At 39.6% G+C, this 20,563-nt stretch overlaps 2 protein-coding genes and 1 pseudogene across 3 annotated transcripts in view; 1 reads left to right on the top strand and 2 right to left on the bottom strand.

The window, feature by feature from the left end:
* The window catches only part of LOC306669808 (broad substrate specificity ATP-binding cassette transporter ABCG2-like), a gene marked incomplete at its 5' end in the record, with an annotated part of 288,437 nt that overhangs the window by 53,823 nt on the left and 214,051 nt on the right, over positions 1-20,563 (bottom strand). The gene's annotated exons all lie outside the window — the stretch shown is intronic.
* On the bottom strand, positions 7,588-16,923 carry LOC306669381 (broad substrate specificity ATP-binding cassette transporter ABCG2-like). The gene is made up of 3 exons (XM_079153356.1): positions 16,852-16,923; positions 8,346-8,460; positions 7,588-7,778 (listed from the first exon to the last, which is right to left on the bottom strand). The coding sequence occupies exons 1-3, from the start codon at positions 16,911-16,913 to the stop codon at positions 7,617-7,619; spliced, it is 339 nt and encodes a 112-aa protein (XP_079009482.1). The 5' UTR covers positions 16,914-16,923; the 3' UTR covers positions 7,588-7,616.
* On the top strand, positions 8,931-10,078 carry LOC306669357 (N-terminal EF-hand calcium-binding protein 2-like; annotated as a pseudogene). Its single transcript has one exon. The product of its transcript is annotated as an N-terminal EF-hand calcium-binding protein 2-like (transcript).

Consider the following 20,563-nt stretch of genomic DNA (forward strand, 5'->3'; position numbering starts at 1 on the left):
GAAATTGAGATAAAGCACAAACAATAGAATCAGGATTATAGGCTGTATATAGCATTTTGGAATTATATAACCAAAAGAAATCAGAGTGCTGGGGATAAAACTAAATGATAGAGGATTTAACCTAGATTTATCCCCTGCACATAAATAAGTAAATAAAACCAAAACATAAACTGAAAACTTCTATGTAGAAAATATATTGATGAAAACAATGAAATGTTTGTTGCAGGTAATAACATGAACATGTTTTCTTTTTTCTTCTTCCTCTATTTTAATGTATTTTTACATTTGATTTAATATAAAAGTACAACTTTTATAACTAAAAAATCATTCCTTTTAAAGGTAAAATCAAGGGCTGGAGTTATGGCTCGGTGGTAGAGCACTTGCCTAGCTTGTATGAGGCACTGGGTTTAATTCTCAGCACTACATATAAGTAAATTAATAAATAAAGGTCTATCAACACCTAAAAATATTTTTTTTTAAATAAGATAAAATCAATTGGTAAAATGAACACATAAGAAGACACAATGCTTAGAGTCATACCCTTACCCACACAGAGCCAAAACAAGTGAAGTTTTTGCCTAATTTTTTTTATCTAATTTATGAAATAGTTTGTGCTCTTTGTTTTATGTTGTTTATGAGGATTTTTTTTTTTTTTTATATGGCAGTTATTCTTTAGATAAGTGGAGGGGCCTCTGTGACAGTCATAAGCTCCTGCCTTATGTGTGGAGGTACTGGGTGGAAGGACATCTTCCAGTGCTTTTTCTTGGTTATCACCCTATATCCAGCTCTGTGTTGTCCTTGTTTTATGGTTTGGATCTTTAATGTCCTTGGAAAGGCTTATTTAATGCAGTCTTGTTCAGAGGTGAAATTATTAGAATATGAGCGATATAACCTAATTAGTAGACAGTGTTATGAAGGGTTAATAATTTGAATGTATTACTAGGTGATAACAGTAGATCAGTGGGGCCAGTGGAGGAAGTAGTAGGTGATTGGAGACGTGCCCTGGGGATCACACCTTGTCCCCTAGTTGCACCCTCACTACCTCTTGCTCACTCTATTATCTATCTATCTATCTATCTATCTATCTATCTATCTATCTATCTCTTTCACTCCATGTTTTCTCACTTCTAAGATGTGAGCAAATTTCCTCCAGCAGGTCCTTCTGCCGTGAGTTCTACCTCACTTGGACCCAAAATATTGGAGTTCTCTGAATATAGACTTAACCTCTAAAACTTGAGCCCAAAATAATTTTTTCCACCTCTAATTATTCATATGAGGTTTCTTGGTCATGGTGACCATAAGCTAACACACTGTGATTCAAAATTATCTCAAGATTTGGATTCTTCAAAGGTCATCTATTAGATCAGGATGTCTGGATACAATTGTTCAATAATCTGGAGTATGATCATGAATGAGTACTTTAGCATTAATTGGGAAAACAGATAGTTGGGTTTAAACTTATACTGAATTCAGGGGTAATATTAGAAATACTTAGTATATAGTTTTTTTTAAAATTCATTTTTATTATAAACAAATGGGATACATTTTGTACATGAAGGAGAGGAATAATATTTGTGTAATCATACATTCACATAGGGTAATAGTTATTGATTCGTTCTGTTATATTTTTTCTTCCACCCCACCCCACCCACCCCTCTTATCCCCTCTATATTGTCCCTCCTTCCTCTATTCTTGCCCCCCTCCCATCCCCCATTATGTATCCGCTTATCAGCGAGATCATTCATCCTTTGTTTTTTGGAGATTGGCTTATCTCACTTAGCATGATAGTCTCCAATTTCATCCATTTGCCTGCAAATGCCATAATTTTATTGTTTTCTATGGCTGAGTAATATTCTATTGTGTATATATGTACTACAGTTTCTTTATCCATTCATCAATTGAAGGACATCTAGGTTGGTTCCACAATCTACCTATTATGAACTGAGCAGCTATGAACATTGATGTGGCTGTATCTCTGTAGTATGCTGATTTTAAGTCCTTTGGGTATAGGCCAAGGAGTGGGATAGCTGGGTCAAATGGTGGTTCCATTCCAAGATTTCTAAGGAATCTCCACACTGCTTTCCAGAGTGGCTGCACTAATTTGCAGCCCCACCAGCAATGTATGAGTGTACCTTTTCCCCCACATCCTCGCCATCACCTATTGTTGCTTGTATTCTTGATAATTGCCATTCTAATTGGGGTGGAGATGGAATCTTAGGGTAGTTTTGATTTGCATTTCTCTTATTACTAGAGATGTTGAACATTTTTTTCATATATCTGTTGATTGCTTGTAGATCTTCTTCTGTGAAGTGTCTGTTCATTTCCTTAGCCCATTTGTTGATTGGGTTATTTGTATACTTCATGTAGAGTTTTTGAGTTCTTTATAGATTCTGGAGATTAGTGCTCTATCTGAAGTATGAGTGGCAAAGATATTCTCCCACTCTGTAGCTTCTCTCTACACATTGCTGATAGTTTCCTTTGCTGAGAGAAAGCTATTTAGTTTGAATCTATCCCAGTGGTTGATTCTAGCTTTTATTTCTTGTGCTATGGGAGTCCTGTTAAGGAAGTCTGATCCTAGACCCACAAGGTGAAGATTTGGACCTACTTTTTCTTCTATACTCTGCAGGGTCTCTGGTCGGATTCCAAGGTCCTTGATCCATTTTGAGTTGATTTTTGTGCAGGGTGAGAGATAGGGGTTTAGTTTCATTCTGTTGCATATGGATTTCCAGTTTTCCCAGCACCATTTGTTGAAGAGGCTATCTTTTCTCCATTGCATATTTTTGGCACCTTTGTCCAGTATGAGAAAATTGCATTTATTTGGGTTTGTGTCCGTGTCCTCTATTCTGTACCATTGATCTACCTGTCTAGTTTGGTGCCAATACCATGCTGTTTTTGTTACTATTGCTTTGTAGTATAGTTGAAGGTCTGGTATTGTGATACCCCTGCTTCACTCTTCCTGCTAAGGATTGCTCTAGGTGTTCTGGGTTTCTTATTCTTCCGGTAGTATGGACATTTTGACAATATTAATTCTGCCTATCCAAGAACATGGGAGATCTTTCCATCTTCTAAGGTTTTCTTTAATTTCTTTCTTTAGTGTTCTGTAGTTCTCATTGTAGAGGTCTTTCACCTCTTTTGTTAGATTGATTCCCAAGTATTTTATTTTTTTCGAGGCTATTGTGAATGGGGTAGTTTTCCTACCTTCTCTTTCTGAAGATTCATCACTTATGTATAAAAATGCATTGGATTTATGAGCATTGATTTTGTAACCTGCTACTTTACTGAATTCACTTATTAGTTCTAAAAGTTTTCCGATGGAATTTTCTGGTTCCTCTAAATATATAATCATGTCATCAGCAAATATGGATAGTTTGAGTTCTTCTTTTCCTATTCATATCCCTTTAATTTCCTTTGTCTGTCTGATGCTCTGGCTAGAGTTTCAAGGACAATGTTGAATAGAATTGGTGAAGGAGGGCATCCCTGCCTTGTTCCAGTTTTTAGGGAGAATGCTTTCAGTTTTTCACCATTTACAATGATATTGGCCATGGGCTTAGCATAGATGGCCTTACAATGTTATGGAATGTTCCCACTATCCCTGTTTTTTCTAGTGTTTTCAGCATGAAGGGATGCTGTATTTTATCAAATGCTTTTTCTGCATCCATTGAAATAATCATGTGATTTTTGACTTTAGGTATGTTGATATGGTGAATTACATTTATTGATTTCCAATGTTGAACCAACCTTGCATCCCTGGGATAAAACTCACTTGATTGTGGTGCAATATATTTTTGTATGCGATTTGCTAAAATTTTGTTGAGAATTTTTGCATCAATGTTCATTAAGGATATTGGTCTGAAATTTTCTTTCCTCGATGTGTCTCTTGCTGGTTTAGGTATCAGAGTGATATTGGCTTCAGGGTTCCCTCCTCTTCTATTTCATGGAATACTTTGAGGAGCATTGGAATGAGCTCTTCTTTGAAGGTTTTGTATAACTTGGCTGAGAATGCATCTGGTCCCGGACTTTTCTTTGTTGGTAGGCTTTTGATGACCTCTTCTATTTCAATGCTTGAAACTGATCTATTTAAATTGTGTATGTCCTCCTGGTTCAGTTTAGGTAATTCATGTATCTAGAAACCTGTTGATGTCTTCGAGATTTTCTATTTTGTTGGAATATAGATTTTCAAAATAGCTTCTAATTATGTTTTGTATTTCACTCGTGTCTGTTGTGATATTTCCTTGTTCAACCTGAATTTTAGTAATTTGGGTTTTCTCTCTCCTTCTGTTTGTTAGTGTGTCTAAGGGTTCATCAATTTTGTTTATTTTTTCAAAGAACCAATGATTTATTTTGTCAATTTTTTCAATTGTTTCTTTTGTTTCAATTTCATTGATTTCAGCTCTGAGTTTAACTATTTCCTGTCTTCTACTACTTTTGGTGTTGCTCTGTTCTTATTTTCCTAGGGCTTTGAGCTGTAGTGTTAGGTCGTTTATTTGTTGATTTTTTCTTCTTTTATTGCATGTGCTCCATGAAACAAATTTTCCTCTAAGTACTGCTTTCATAGTGTACCAGAGATTTTGGTATGTTTCTTTGTTCTCATTCACCTCTAAGAATTTTTTAATTTCCATCCTAATATCTTCTGTTATCCATTCATCATACAATAGCATATTATTTAATCTCCAGGTGTTGAAGTAGTTTCTGCTTTTTACTCTGTCATTTATTTCTAATTTCAATCCATTATGATCTGATAGAATATAAGGTAGTATCTCTATCTTCTTGTATTTGCTAACAGTAGCTTTGTGGCATAAAATATGGTCTATTTTAGAGAAGGATTCATGTGCTGCTGTGAAGAAAGTGTATTCGCTCTTTGTTGGATGGTATAATCTATAAATGTCCATTAAGCCTCAATTATTGCTTGTGTAAGAAGGTAATAGGGAGCTGGACTAGAAGCAGGAAAAGGAATTGCATGACAGTCCTGCTACCCAAAATGTGGTCTCAGGACCAGAGGCAACATTATCAGAATCCCCATTTTGATTCTCCTGTGGAAAGTCTTAAGTTCTGTCTCAGACTTACAGAAACAGAATCTGCATTGTAACCAGACCATTGATGACGAGAATACACAGTAGTCATTTAGAATGACCAATTAGAGCTCTCTGCATGAGGCAGGGGATGCTGATGTGCTACATAGGCCAAAGCATGAAGAAAGCAGTTATAGTAGTATTTTGTATCAATCCATCATTTGCTAACAAACATCATTAGCATATTTCTAAATAATAGAAATATCATAGATATATTCTGAAATGGTACCTGAATGCCAGACCCATAACTTGGCATCTTCATTTATATGTGCAGTTTACATTTCAAAATTAAGATGTTTAAACCCTTAACCAACCTTGCATTTTCAAGTTTCTTCTCTTCTACCATAGAAACTTGCTCATGGGGTTATGGGGACCAGAGGAAGCAAGGTATTGATAGAGAGGGTGAGCCATGAAGACAATGTGTCTGGCAGCTTAACCTATGAGGCAGAGGGGGTTTCAGGGGTGGGAGACAAAGCAATTGGGGGACTGACTGCATTAAATAATTAAATTATATGACCAAGAAAATAGGAAAATATATCAAGATAATGGGCCATAACTCTCACTGTCTAAACTCACATGGAAAGATGGAAAGGACAAAATTTAAAATAACAGTGAAGTGGTAGATTGGAATTAGAAATATTGTGAGATCATGGGATTTTTACTGTATAACATTAAATGCTAACAGAAATATCAATATTTACAGATTATGTTTATTTATGACCATCAGAAATTCATATATAGGTGTTGGTAATGTAGCTCAGTGGTAGACTGGGTACATAGCATGTACAAACCACACAGAGACACACGAATACACATATAAAACATAGTTATAATTAATATATGAACAGATGAAATATAGAAGCACATTTTTATATTATATGTGTACAACACACACACACACACACACACACACACACACACACTTACACATGTATATTCAGAGCTCCCAAAGAGTCTCTATACAGGATTGAATCAAGGGTCCTATTTGACAATGAACTATAAAGGATAACTGGACACAATTTGGAAAATATGAAATAATATGGATTTGATATAGATGATGACATAAATACATCACTCATTTTGTTAGTTGATAATGGGTATTGTACCAAGGAAGGCAATGTTCTTATTTGTTCTAGGTGCATAATAAGTATTCAGAGGTGAAATATTATATATATATATATATATATATACATACACACACACACATATATATATATGTTTCCATAAAATGCTTCAGTAAGAAATGGCTACAGTAACTAAGGAAAAAGATATTAACAACAAAGAACTCTAAGGAAATAGAATTAGCAATTATACTATTCTATTAATAACTCAACAATCACATCACAATAGACTATCTTTTCTACATTGTAGCTATGTTTGAAATATCATACAAAGTTAAAAAAGAAAGTTGGAATTATTCTATTCAGTTAGATTATTTGAATATAAGCAGCCAACGACTGCCTCTGCATATCTTCCCAGCAAATATAAGCAAGCAACTTAGGGCAGTGAGTGCTTAATGTTAAAGAATGGAGTAAAATACCACACGAGAAACTCAAAATCAAGCCAATAAACACAGATAAAGCAAAGACAACCTAATCACTCATTAAACAAACAAACAAAAATGGTAAATGGTGGCATATCTTCCATAGCAAATATATATCACATGCACAACTATTCACAAATACAAAAGGAAGAATCAGCCAGTAGAACCCCATCTTTCATTGCTTCTAAGGAGGGGAGATCACAGGGGGATGAACTACATGCATTCTAAATACCTCATTATTACACACAGCTTCAAATGTCTGCTCAGAAATCCCTGCCTACTGATTGTTCAACTGTTGAATTAAGTTGACTCATTCCACTCAATTTCTCTCCCTGAACGCTAAGAAAGCATTAATTGCCTCACTCTTTGTCACTCTTGTTCACAACTGTACCTCTCAAACTAAAGGAGCCTGGACTATAGGTCTGGAAATAAATATTGGCAAAAGAATGGAAAGAAGGGAGAGAGTGAGGTGGCAGATGAGAGGAAAAACTGACAAAGAAAGGCTACAAAAAAACTTGGTGATTACACAAAATAACAGTAAATTCTCATTTGGCCAAATACAATTTTGAAAGTCAAATTATAAGGAAGTTAAATATACAAAACAATAATCTTTGGATTCTTGTCATTTATCAATTCCAGAAATATACCTGCAAAAAGTCATGGAACAAAGGTCCCAGAAGGAAGAGAAAGAAAAGAGCAGCTAAAATCAGGAAGAGAACCAGGAAGAAGAAGAGTTAGTTCAAGGACATCCAGTGAGCCATGGCTTGAACAACGAGGGTGGCAAAGGCCACGTGAGGAGTACTCCCCACACTAGGCCACACTCCATTCCCAGGATTCAACAATCTTTAAGGTTATTTCCCACTTAATTTCCACTTTCATACTATGTAATTGTTCTCACCATTACAGAAAGCAGTTGACCACACATATTTAGGAAACTTCTCATTAAGGTCACATTGTCCACACGGTGATGTCCTCTTTCATAGTTACGATACCATCAGGTTTTTTCACATTATCTTGGAATCTGCCACTTTTTCCAGATCTAAATCTTCCATGATCTTGTTGATCCTTTCATTCTTTTCATGATTTGTCATAGATGTTGGAAGATGAAGAGCTGCTGAGAACTGTAAGTTTTCTCTTACTGTCAGGGTGCCCATCACGACATCATCCTAAAGGCAAATGGAATTTTAATGAGACACGCTGAGTCTTTTCGAAGACCATCACCTCAGTGGATGTAACTTAATCCGTAATCTATACAGATGACACACCCAAGGTAAAGTTTTAGCTAACAGTGAACTTTCAACTCTACCAATTGCAGTGACCCACATAAGACAGCTGCAGAGACCAAGGGAGTCATTTTCATCCTGTCTGAACACCAAGTTTGAGCCCAGGTAATCATGCTGACTACAACTAGACACATCCAGGTTGCTTTGGTCAAGGATTTGACAAACACATCTTCGAGGGGAAGGACAAAGGTGCCAGAAGGGTCAAAAGGAGAGTAAGAGACCCTTTGGAAATGATACAGAATTGGTACCACTGTCCTACATGGTCATATTCCAAATCCTCTCTGGCTTTCCATTTAACTCCATGATGGAAGATTATCAAAAGCTGATGGAATGAAAGCTGGTAATGTGAGCATGTCACATAAACAACTGGACGCACAATAAACCATAAGTTAAGGAGCCTGCCTATATGGAGAGAGATGAAACATAAAAGGCAAGTCCACGAATTCTTACCTGAACCACATAACCCGAAATACACTTAAAATTGTTAGATAAAGGGGTTCCATTGATCAAAACATCTCCAGATAGTCCAGCTGGATCTTTCCTGGCAGCTAAGATATTTAGCAAACTATAAAAGGACATACATGTTATTGTTTTCTTTCCTCTAATACAGGCCATATCTCTCATATTCTGCTAAAGTTAGAAAATTAACTATTCAAGAACTCCAAGGTTTAACTAAATTTATTTATATGTGCATATACATGTTTAAATTCTCACCATCTTTTTTTTTTGTTGCTGTTACAAGAAAACCCAAAAGTATGTGGCAAAGCCACATTGGCTGATCCAGTACACACATCCCAAATGAGCTTCTGGCTGGTTGACCTTGGTGGACTCAGCTCAGGCAATGTGCTCCTTTACCTACCTAAGACTCTTGTCTTCAAGTATTCCTTTAGCTCCATCTTCCCATTTTTGTCATTATTACCTTTCCCCCCTTCCTCACTGGCTTCTAATATGGCCCATAAGTCTGTGTTAATTGCTTTATCATGTCCTCGTAAAGCTTAAAATAATCATTTTTAAAATCACACTACAGGCGGCGCGATGTGCGAGCAGGCGGCGCGCCTGTGCAAGGCTAGTGCGCACAGGCTGCTCCCGGGGGCGCTGGGCGGGCTGCTGTGCTAGGTGGGCACCAGGATGGGTGAGTCCCGGGCACCGCTGGCCCCCGACTCCCCCGCCATGGGCCCTGGCCCCGATGCGCCGCGCTGGGGCACCGCCATCATCCTGGACATTTTCCCATGTGCAGACAAAAATCATGACTGGAAGTTGTCCTTGGAGGAATTTCAGCTCTTCTTTGCAGATGGCGTCCTCGACGAGGAGGAGCTGGAGGGCCTTTTCCACACCATCGACTATGACAGCACCAACCACGTGGACACCAAGGAGCTGTGCAATTACTTGTGGACCACATGGGAGACTATGAGGCGTCTTGGCCTCCCTTGAGACATTGAATCACTCTGTGCTAAAGACCATGGGCTACACCAAGAAGGTGTATGAGGGCAGGAGCAACGTAGACCAGTTTGTGACCCGCTTCCTCCTGTAGGAGACGGCCCATCAGATCCAGTCGCTGCTCAGCTCTGTGGAGAGTGCAGTGGAGGCCATGGAAGAGCAGACCAGCCAGATCCGACAGAGCACAGCAAACCTGGCCACAGTGGCACAGGCACCTGGTATGGAAGCCCCTCTCCTCTCCAAGCCCCCAACCACAAGCTCATGGCCACGGAGACAGGGAAGAGCCTGCCATCTACCACCAGGGACCGGACCCAAAGAAGGAGAGTCTAGAAGCCCAGATCAGCCGGCTGGCAGACCTGCTTGGGAGGCTGGAGAACAAGACGCTCTGGTTTGACCTGCAGCAGCGCCTGTCGGATGAAGAAGGCACCAACATGCACCTGCAGCTCATTCAGCAGGAGATGGCCCGTGGGCCCTGAGCAGCTGAGCAAGTTCCTGGACTCCCTGCGACAGTACTTGCGGGGCACCTCTGGAGTAGGGAGCTGCTTCCACATCACCTCTGTGAGGTTGTTGGACGGCTTCACCTTCATCATCTATGAGTCTGGGAGACAGAAGAGGAGTGGAAGAGGCACCTGTAGAGCCCCATGTGCAAGGCATTCCGGCATGTTAAGGTGGACGCGCTGAGCCAGCCTCAGGACCTCTCCCGGATCTCAGTTCCAGCCGCCTGGTGCACGGTGGGCCGAGACTGACTACCTCCGTGCCTGTGCAGGCTGCCACCACCCCCTTCTCCTCGAGGACCCCCCTTTTCTAGAAACCTTCGTACACCGCGCTGTCTTTTCAAAATACTTCTCAACAAGAATGTATTTCCCCTGCGGTTTGAAGTGAAAGCGGCCCCTGCCCTGGGCACCTCCCCTGCCCCCACCCAAGCTGGCAGAGCACCTGTGCTCTGGGATCCTACCGAGGCTCCTGGGGCGGGCATCCCACCTTCCTTCCTGCCCCCAGTGGCCTCGCAAGCCCAGCCTGCTCCAGCTGGGGAGGACTGGCCCCTCCACCTAGACATTCCTCTCCCTGGTAGGAGCCGTGACCCTGTAGTGCCCAAGCTAGGCCTGGGATGAGCCCAGGAGTGGCAGTAGTGCTCATGTAACAGTGCCAGCCAGCACCAAATAAACCCTAGCTGGGGAAAAAAAAGTCATACTACAGCTGCACAGAAATGGTTGACTATACTTTCTATTATACTCACAAAGATTTCCCTCGATTTTTGTGTGCCAGAATGGCATTGAGACCAGGTTTCATGATTCCACTGTAAACAAAAAAGCATAGTGATTTATTGTTCCATTTTAAATGTAGTACTATTTATTTAGGTTTGCACTGAATACACTCAAGGAAGACTGAAGAAAATGCAGACAGAAAACAAGAACCGAATGAGAGAGAAAAAGACATTGTTTAATAAAATTCTTGTCTACAATAGATGTTATTGATACCGCTGTTCACGAGTGAGGAATTCTGCTCCTTCTAATGTTGAAGACTGAACACTAGAGAAGCACACCAAGGCAAGCATATTAAGCAGGTTTTATTTAAAGGTAATAATACAGCCTTCTCAGGGCAGGAAGAAGGGGGCCATAACTGATGTTCTAAAAGTCCCAAGAAGTGAGCGCACCCTCCATCTTTTATAGGTTAAATTCTCTTTTGTTCTCCAGTTCTCTCCCCCTTGTCTCTCCTTCCTGCCTAAGAGACTAGGCCTGGTTTTGCATTAAGTGAAAAGCCTTGGGCAGGGGGAGGGCCAAGGTGATTCAGGCAGGTAAGGGCCCAGGGGGCATTAATTAGCAGCTCCTTGCTTGCAGTCCTTGATAAAGGCAGGTAAATTTGGTAATCGATGGGCTCTGGAGATCCTTGACATTCCATTCTTCCAGGGGCAGTCTCCAACTTCCAGAGGCAGATGGCTTCATAGCTTCATTTCCTCCATTTGACCCAATCCCCTATTTCTACACTAACTACCTGTCCTGGCTTCATTATTACTACTCAAAACTTGTAAGAAAGATGGCTCAGGTCCCTCTAAATTCCTATCAATTATTCTTTAAACCAATATCCCTTTAGGAAAACTATTCCATTCACAATAACCTCAAAAGTAAAATAAAGTGCTTGGGAATTAATCTAACCAAGGAGGTGAAAGACCTCTAGAATGATAACTGTAGAATGTTGAAGAAAGAAATTGAAGGACTTAGAAAATGGAAAGACATCCCATGCTCTTGGATAGGCAGAATTAGTATTGTCAAAATAGCCATACTACCAATTGCCATATACAGATTCATTGTGTGTAGGTACCTGCAAATACATATTCTCTAGACCTGTCCATTGAGAAGGCTTAGGAGTGATGAGTACTCAAATAGCAGCGAGTTTTCAAATCACTGATATCTTGTTTGGTCAATACCATCCTCCACAAAAATGAAGATTGGATGATTCCAGTTCTGGGAGGGCAAGTGTTGTGCCCAGCGGCTCGAGACCCCACAAAGACCACCAGAGACCACGATCAATGCAAGCAACAAAGAGTCATTTATTGGCAAGCTCGAGCCTGGTCCTCCGCGCACTTGGTAACCAGTGACGCTAAGAGGCCCTGAGCCTTTGTTCAGCAGGCTTTTATAAGGAAAGGCAAACAGTTTTACAGTGTTCTTTTTAATTGGTTAACATTTGAACAGCTAAACATTAGTCCTCTGGTTGGGTCCTGCCAATCTATTTGATTCTCATTGGGTCCCACCAGAACTGAACGGCCCTAGAGGAAGAAGGGAGGAGGGAAGGGGTGAACTGTGCAGGAGATGAGTTGCCGTTAGGCCCCCCTGTCCTTGATAGATAAGGTTTCTAGGCAGCTGCACATTTCTCAGGCAAATATTTCTTAACAACCTCGATAAGCACGGGGGCCCAACAGTCCTGTTTGCGCTGTATTGGCTTTTGAGGGAGCAGTCCCAACTGCCTGCATCCTGGTAATTAAGACAGCTAGCTGCACAGATATCACCCTGTTCTCAACACAAGTACACAATAAGTTTAGAACTTCTTGCTATGCTAAGCAGTTAAGAATGGAGGGATAAGTCAAAATATGATGAAGGAATCCATCTTGAAATCAGAAACAATAGGAGTATGAAAATAAACAATAATAATGACACATTACAATTGAGTGTTATTGTATAGAATACTAATCCATGCTAGACACGGTGGTGCATTCCTATAATCCCAATGACTCATTAGGTTGAGGCAGGAGGATTGTAAGTTCAAGGCCAGCTTGGGAAATTTAGCAAGATCCTGTCTCAAATTGAAATATAAAAAAGGACTGGGGATGTAGCTTAATGGCTTAGTAACTCTGAGTTCAATACCCAGTAAAGAAAATTAAAAAATAGAATCCATGAATCTATACAGTAACTGAAAGGAGAAATGATGAATGAAGATTTTTCCTATTATTAGAATGCAAATTTTGAGATGATGAAAACAAAAATCACCCATTATCAATTATCATTATAATGTATAAAGCCGCTCTCCCGCCCACCAGGTACAGCCATTTTGCCCACCTCTCAACCACTTGGCAATCTGCACTCCACCCGCCTCTCCCATTACAGGAATTTCCGGCTTACTCTGCTGCCATTTTCCTGCTTCCTATGTTACATCCTAACATGCTATTGGTTTATCAGTCAGCTTGCAAGAATTCTCCTCCACTATTGGTTCCTTCCAGCCTGTGAGATTCCAATATCTGGGAGAAGCCATGGGCCATCTTTCTCTTTTGCCCCTTCTTTTCGCCCTGAGCGGATGCTGATCATCCGCATAAATAAAGTCTCTTGCGTGAGATCTCATGTCTGAGGAGCGTTTTTTCTGGGAGCTATCGTGAGCCACAACTGCCCCTAACAATCATAAAGTTTGCTTATTCAGACAGGTGTCATCAAAGGGGAATGAAGATGAAGTTTACTGAAGAACAAGATTCTGATATCAGTGTGTCTCCATACATACTAATCAAGTACAAAGAAGAAAATGGTGACATGATGGTGAAGTTTGGCAGACAGAAACATAACCAGGTTATCAGTTTTAACATCACCTGGATGTGATGGGACTAGAAAGTACCAGGTTGGACAAGACTGAAGAGACATGATGTGGTGGTCAGTCACCTATGTGAGCAGTACAGTGAAGGCTGGTCCTCAGGACCTCTCCGGCCTTCATTCTGAGAATACATCATTTCCTTGATTGCTTCCAGAATACAATTGAGTGATTATACAGGACAGGGACCATTGTTCTAGAAAGTAATACTAAAGGAGCTAGGGATAAAGGTGTATCATGTGGACAGTCTGCACTCAAACGATTCACAAAAACCAGTAAAAACAAAGGACACAAAAGGAGACAGTGATATAGCAAATGCAATGCAGTGTGGACAGTTAGGTAATCTGATGAAAGGGATATGCACATACAGGTTTATGTTTGAAATTATTTAAAAATAAATTGTTAATCAGAAAAATCTCTCAAATAGGATAAAGAATTTTTCTCACAATTATAGGTATCCACACATCTGCTGGAAAGAATGATTTTTTTCATTATCTTTTTTTGTTATGTTTTTAGTTGATGGCTCTTTACTTTTTATTTACTTATATGTAATGCCGAGAATTGAACCAATAGCTCCCACATGCAAGGCAAGCACTCTACCATGGAGCTAAAACCCCAGCCCTTTTTCCATAATTTTTAGCATTGGTGAGAGAAAGCACAAATGCTGGGTATGGAGAAAAACTAAGCAAAACAGAATTCTTAGAAGGTAGGGAAAATTCTTGGATTTTCATGGTCAATTTTTGTTCTATATTCTTATACAATGAACAGAAAAGCAAAAATTCAAAGGAAAAATCAAGATTCTCATAACCTTTTTTGAAATGTTGTCACCACTTTAAATAAGGATAGTGCTATCAAACAAATCAAAAATAAGTTAATGAGAGCAACCCTTCACAAACCAGAGACTATTTGAAGAAGGACAAAGTTTGCAAACCCTCTAGCCAGAAAAATGATGACCTTCTCATGAACATCTAAACCAGAAACATGAATAAGCATGAAAACCAATCCATATTGTCTTTTAAACAGGAAAAAAAAAGTAAAAGAACTTAAAGACTTACTACATTTTATAAGCCTAATAAAGCACAAAACAATGGCCTTCTCCTTTTCTGAGATGCACACCACTGAGCCATAGACTCAATGTCAAGTCTTGAGTAAGGGAAGACCCTTAGTATATTGAGTCAGTAGTCTACCAGGTGGAAAAGGTAAGCAAGATGAATTGGGAGTGTGGCTGAGTGGTAGAATGATGGCCCAGTGTGCACAAGGCCCTGGGTTTGATCTGTAATCCTCACCAAATAAAGAAAGGAAGAATAAGGAAGGAGGAAAGGAGGGAAAAAGGAAGAATGAGAGAAATGAAGAGAAGGAGGGATAAAGGGGAAGAGCAAGGTATAAACTCCCACAGTACGCTTGTAAATCTATTCAACATGCATGTGCTCAAATCACATTACCTTCTACAAAAAATCTTGCCAGCATTTCAGGAGTCAGTTTTGCTGATGGAATCATTTTAGTCCTTGTTTAGTCAAAAGGAATGAAAGCATGTGTCTATTTACCAGTGTAAAGACTTAAACACAAATGCTCACAGTAACATTGGTAATAGGCAAAGCCTGTGAAGACTATGATAGGTCAGTAAAGTGGTCGTTTGAAAAGTTCATATACACACTTGATATTTGATAGTAATTTTCCTCAACTGTTTTCTGACCAAATAGAAAGCCAGTCTTCACTTTCCCTGATAGCAGATGTTATGAAAACTTAACACAGCCCCTTCAGGAAATGTCTCCAGGTCACTGGAGGTCATCTCAGGGAGGTCAGTGGAATTTCTTTGTAAAACTGGGATAAAATCCTGGTCATTACTGGAACACATCTTGAGCTACTCTGCCTTTCTGTAGAGGGGAGAACAATAGTAAGTTGATAGTCTATATAAATGTGATTGTAAACCCTTGAAAATACATTTAAATCAAGTCTGTTTTAAACTGTGCTTCAGTGAGTAGATTCCTTTCTAATGATCAGCTCACATCTCTGATGAGAACAACCTCAGAACCCATAATGGGAGGAAAGACAACTTGGAATCCTTGCACTCAAATTAGATACCAAATAATTTCCTAATAAATAAAGAGTATGTAAGCTACCCAAAACTCACAAGGAGGGAAAAGACAGGTGAGCTTTAGACTTGCCTGGCATAGTACTTGAAAACATAGTTGGACACAAATTTAGTTTAGGGATAGCCTACATGATCATCCTGTGCCACTTTTTTTTTTTTTTTGAGTTTATAACATTGTTATTACAAACACAAGCTTAGTCAAGCAGTCGAGCACATGGAAATCTTTCAAATCTACAATTCCGGATTTTATATTTTGGTTGTTATGCACCTTTCAATCAGTCGAGAAGGTCAACTCCAACATAATTTTGTTTTGAGAAATTACAGATATAGGAAACAAATAATGAAGAAGGAAGACAGTTTAATACAAAAGAGGAATATCCATGTCTTTGCTGGGAGTAGGCAAGATCTTCAACAAACTCAAATCTCACCTCTTTTCATTCCTTTCATGAAAACCCCAGGGAAAGTCACTGTGAGAGATCAAGGCCATCTGTGGAGCCAAAACCACCCTAGATGTCTTTGGTCACTGGTTCTTTGTGATCATGCTGGAAAGATTTCAGATGAGTTGCTCAGAGTAACTCAAGTATGAGTTTATTAGAAGGGACAGGGAAAGGAAAGGAATACTGTCGAGGGAGACAATGGATCCTCTCAAGGAAGAGAGGGAGAGTGCAGCCCTCCTGACCTTTAGTTCACTGGGGATTCCAGGGAAGTTTCTAGAGGGTCACGCCAGGTTCACCTCTTGATTCTCACTGATAGGATGATTGCCTTAGACTTTCAAGTCACCACTGCACATGATCTTTCTCCATGAGGGGAGATTTTAATATTATAAGAATATGTTAAAATTTCAAAGCATTACTGGGTCACATTGGCTCATGCTGACCAGTTTAATTAGATTGTTCTTAACAGATTTTATTGGTAGCATGCTTTGCTTTTAATTATTCTGCTCATTTTTTAAAAAGAACTGTCATTTAAGGCCACATTTTCCTTTTATATTTTATTTGTTCTTTCTAGGTATACATGACGTAGAATGTATTTTGGCATATTATACATCCACGGAGCATAACTTATTCCAATAAGGAGCCTATTCTTATGACTGTACATGATGTGGAGTTACTCTGGTCCTGTATCCAAATAAGAGGCTAGGAAAGTTCTGTCCAATTCACTCTACTGTCCTTCCTATTCCCCTCCCCACTTCCTTCCCTTCATTCCCCTTTGTCTAATCCAATGGATTTCTATTCCTCCCCTCCTCGCTATCCCTCGTTGTGGATTAGCATCCACATAATAGAGAGATCAATCAGCCTTTGGTTTTGGGGAACTGGTTTGTTTCACTCAGCTTGATAGTCTCCAGCTTCATCCATTTACCTGCAAGTGCCATCATTTCTTTCTTCTTTATGACCGAGTAATATTCCATTATTCTGTTTCATTGAGTCTTGGAATCTGGCCTGCATGAAGGTCACAAAAGTCCTTCTTCATAGAACTTGTGTTCTTCTTAGCAGGAAGGAGCCTTTTGCCCTTCCATTTCTCCTGCAGATGACAGGTTGTTTACTGAGGAATCTTAGGCCAGACAGAGCTGCAGGTAAATTGCTTTTTAAAAGAAAGCACGTGGGAGTCAGCATGGTTTAGAGAATTGTCCCCTAGGCCCCATGTTTCCACCACTCACATCTCCTGTTGTTCATCATCATCACCCCTTCTCTTCTCCTTTCACAAGGCTGGCCTCACCAAACTGGCACTCTGACAAGATGACCAACAGCAGAGAGGAGTGATTAGAAAATTTTAGAATCATGAGATCCACCGGGAAAACAAGAGGAACAGGCTAAGGTCAAGCTGAGTGCTTGTTAGAGTTTACCAGAAGCTTTACAGCACTGGATCTAAAATCCAGTCCTTCTGAAAAAAAGAGCTCCTGAATTTGATATGAGAATAAAAACTCCCACAGGCTGAAGACAGATGCCAAGGAGATGAAGACTGGCATTCACTGGTTAGGCATAGCCTGGCTCTACCTACATATATATATATATATATATATATATATATATATATATATATATATATATATATATCACTTGCCTTATTTTTCTATGAATTGTAGCCCTTCTTGTGGCACCAGCAGAAAAGCAACTAAGCTCCTTATCTTCAGTTTGACTAAAGTGCATAAAATTCAATTTTTCCTTTTCCCATCACTTCCCTTTTATGTGTGTGAGCAGCCTAATGTGGTCAGCAGGGATGCAGGATGTTATTCAGATTCTTCACTTTTGAACTTTTCATGAAGTCAACAATTATTTCAAAATTAAATAATCTCAGCAAATTAGCAAAGCTCTGAGCAATTGAGTGAGATCCTGTTTTAAAATAAAAATAAAAAAAAAGGTCTGGGGATGTGATTAAATGAAAAATAAAACAAGCAGCATTTTTCAATGTTTCTAATAGAAGCATAGTGTTGGACTTAACCTACCATCATTGTTCCTGAAGTTTTCCTTATGAAAATCTGTTCAGTCAGTCAAAGCTTTATTCTCTAAAGCATTCTTTTGTGAAGTAGGACATATCAAAAACCTCTCTTCCTGCTAATCTGGCATATTTATGATTAACAGATATTCAAATGACATAAGTCATGAGATCCTTCCAGAAATCAGGCGTGTGGAGAGGTCTCTGGCACACAGAGAGGAGTTGGAGCAGGAAGCTTGTGGCTTTGTAAACTGTTCAGAAGTGCTTGTACCTCTTCCCTCTTAGGTGGAAGGAATGGGAGAAAGGGTGGCAATTGCTTTTTGCTGGAAAATTCAAGGCACTTGAATTATCTCTTGCTATGGATCAGTTACTGATGATTTCTGAAGACAGTTACTGAGGGAGCCTCCACTTCCCAAGGGGCATTCTGTGAGGCACATGGAGCATGTCTTCCTGGGAGAAGGCAGATCTCTATCTATGTGTGAAGTCAAACACAGTGACTGATCTCTAAACCCCAGAGAAATGGCCAACTAGCAAAACTAAGACTATTCAGAAGAAACTGCACCAGGTCTACAGGCCCAAGGTGATGGCTTATCCCTGGCTATTAATGGACACTGCACGTGTCAGATGCTTTTTATTTGTAGCTTAGATTTGAGGATGGAGATTGGTAAGCAGTTTGGCATGAGTGAAATATTACCATTAGGTCTAGGTACAACTGAAACGATATCACTACATTTCAACTAAAAGTGGCCTACTGCCTTTTAGTTTCTGAAGCACACTTATGTTTTACTTGAGTAATTTTATATGGGGTATATTAGACAGATACCACACATAAACTGTTTCACTGCCGCTGAACTCCCACAACACAGAGAGTATCTGTGACACACACTAAGCAAATCTCCAATGGACCCAGAGGGATATCCAGTTACTTAAGTTCTACTTAGAGTACAGCTTCAGATGCCTCAGGTTAAGGGCTCAGTCCTACCAGAGTGGCCCCCAATTCAGACAAAACTCCCAATAGTAGGTTGACCCACATACTTCTGATTACTAGATATACATCATGGTTCCTAGGATCCCCTCTTCAGGTTGGGTGAATTTGCTAGAATTACTCATAGAACTGGAATGCAAAGGTACTAAACAGGACACCAATGGATAGACAGGAGGAAAAATGCAGAGTGAAGTTCGAAAGGGTCCTCAGTAAGAAAGCTTCTGTCCCTGTAGAATTGGGAGGTGCCCTTCCGTGCGCATAGATGCATTCACCAAACGAGAAGTTCATCAAATCTTACTGTTCAAGAGGTTTTAAAGAGTTTAAATTCCCTTCCCAGAGGTGAATGGGTAAGGCTAAAATTCCAACCCTATAACACTTTCTTCAGATCAGCCCAACCTGAAGCTATCAAGGATTACCACCCTCAGTCACCTCACTAGCATAAATTCAGGTGTAATAAAAATGGCCTCTTTGGTGTTGGGGTATAGCTAAGCGATAGAGTCTTGTATGCAGAGACTCTGAGACTAGCCTTGTTATGAATTATAAAAGACACTCCTATGAATCAGGAGACTCCAAGGGCTTCAGAGTTCTGTGACAAGGAAAAGAATGGAGACCAAATCCCTCATTTTATGCAATAGGACACAAGGATCAGAAAGATCATTAAGTTCAAGTCAGGTTGGCATAACCAAGAGTTGGTTTTCTTAGACTTTCCTACCACAGTAAGCATGCACTAAAATAATGAACAAGTCTTACCTCCTAGATTCCCACAATTGTCTGGCTTCTGCACTTATTAAGAACAATCATGTTTTACAAAGAAGTTATTAGTTATTAAAAGCAAGAGACACTTCTACAAATACATTATCTTCAGGATAAAAAAGGCATCGACCCAATTGATTTCTATCAGTCTGATCAATTAATTGGTACTATCTAAAATGGCAACCCATAACCACATATGGCTATTAAGGATTTGAAATATAGAGTCTAACATTGATATATGCTGCACATATACACACCAGATTTTGAAGAATTACTATGAAAAAGATGTAAACTATCTTAATAATTTTTATTGAAAACTGAAAGTATATTATTTTTAAAATACTGTTTTATACATTTTAGTGTACAGATTCATATACATTTTTCAGTTTTCAAACAACATTGCTGTATTATCTCCTTTGACCCTTACAATCATGAGGTTAGCTGGGCAGGAGAGGTGATTGGCTAGTTACTGACATGCCAGTACCTGATACTAGGGCCTTAGACTCTTAGCAGGTCATGACTCCACTGGCTGAACACTTACAACAGCTGGAACTGAGAAGCATCTAGCATTCCTAGTGAAGGGTCAGGCAAGAAGAGTAAATGTTGTTAGCCCACTTCACACTGGACTGCTTTCCTGGAACTGTCAATTGACCCATAACTCACTTCTGGGCTCCTTAAATAAAATACAGATAATCCAGACAATCTCATATGTTCCCTGGTCCTAGGAAGAAGTTGTCATCTAAGATGAAGTGATTTAATCAAAGGCAGAAAATGAAGAAGACGTGTAGGTTACAGTTAGCTTGTTAGGTCTGCATCCCCCTGTTCCCTGTCAACTCATACACTTCTCCCTCCTCCCTATTGGCCTTCATCCTGAGCTGCTCTATGAACAAGCAGGAGAGA

Source organism: Sciurus vulgaris, assembly GCF_902686455.1.
Source record: "Sciurus vulgaris genome assembly, chromosome: 9".
In the NCBI taxonomy this organism is placed as follows: Eukaryota; Metazoa; Chordata; class Mammalia; order Rodentia; family Sciuridae; genus Sciurus; species Sciurus vulgaris.

Bases quoted from the DNA above. Each gene is read 5' to 3' on its own strand.
- LOC306669381 (XM_079153356.1), bottom strand. From the start codon at position 16,913: ATGAAACAGAATAATGGAATATTACTCGGTCATAAAGAAGAAAGAAAT. The intron at 8,461-16,851 runs GTAAATGGATGA...GTCCTTTTATAG, and splicing joins AGAAATGATGGCACTTGCAG to TTTGCTAAATATCTTAGCTG. The intron at 7,779-8,345 runs GTAAGAATTCGT...ATTTGCCTTTAG, and splicing joins TTTCGGGTTATGTGGTTCAG to GATGATGTCGTGATGGGCAC.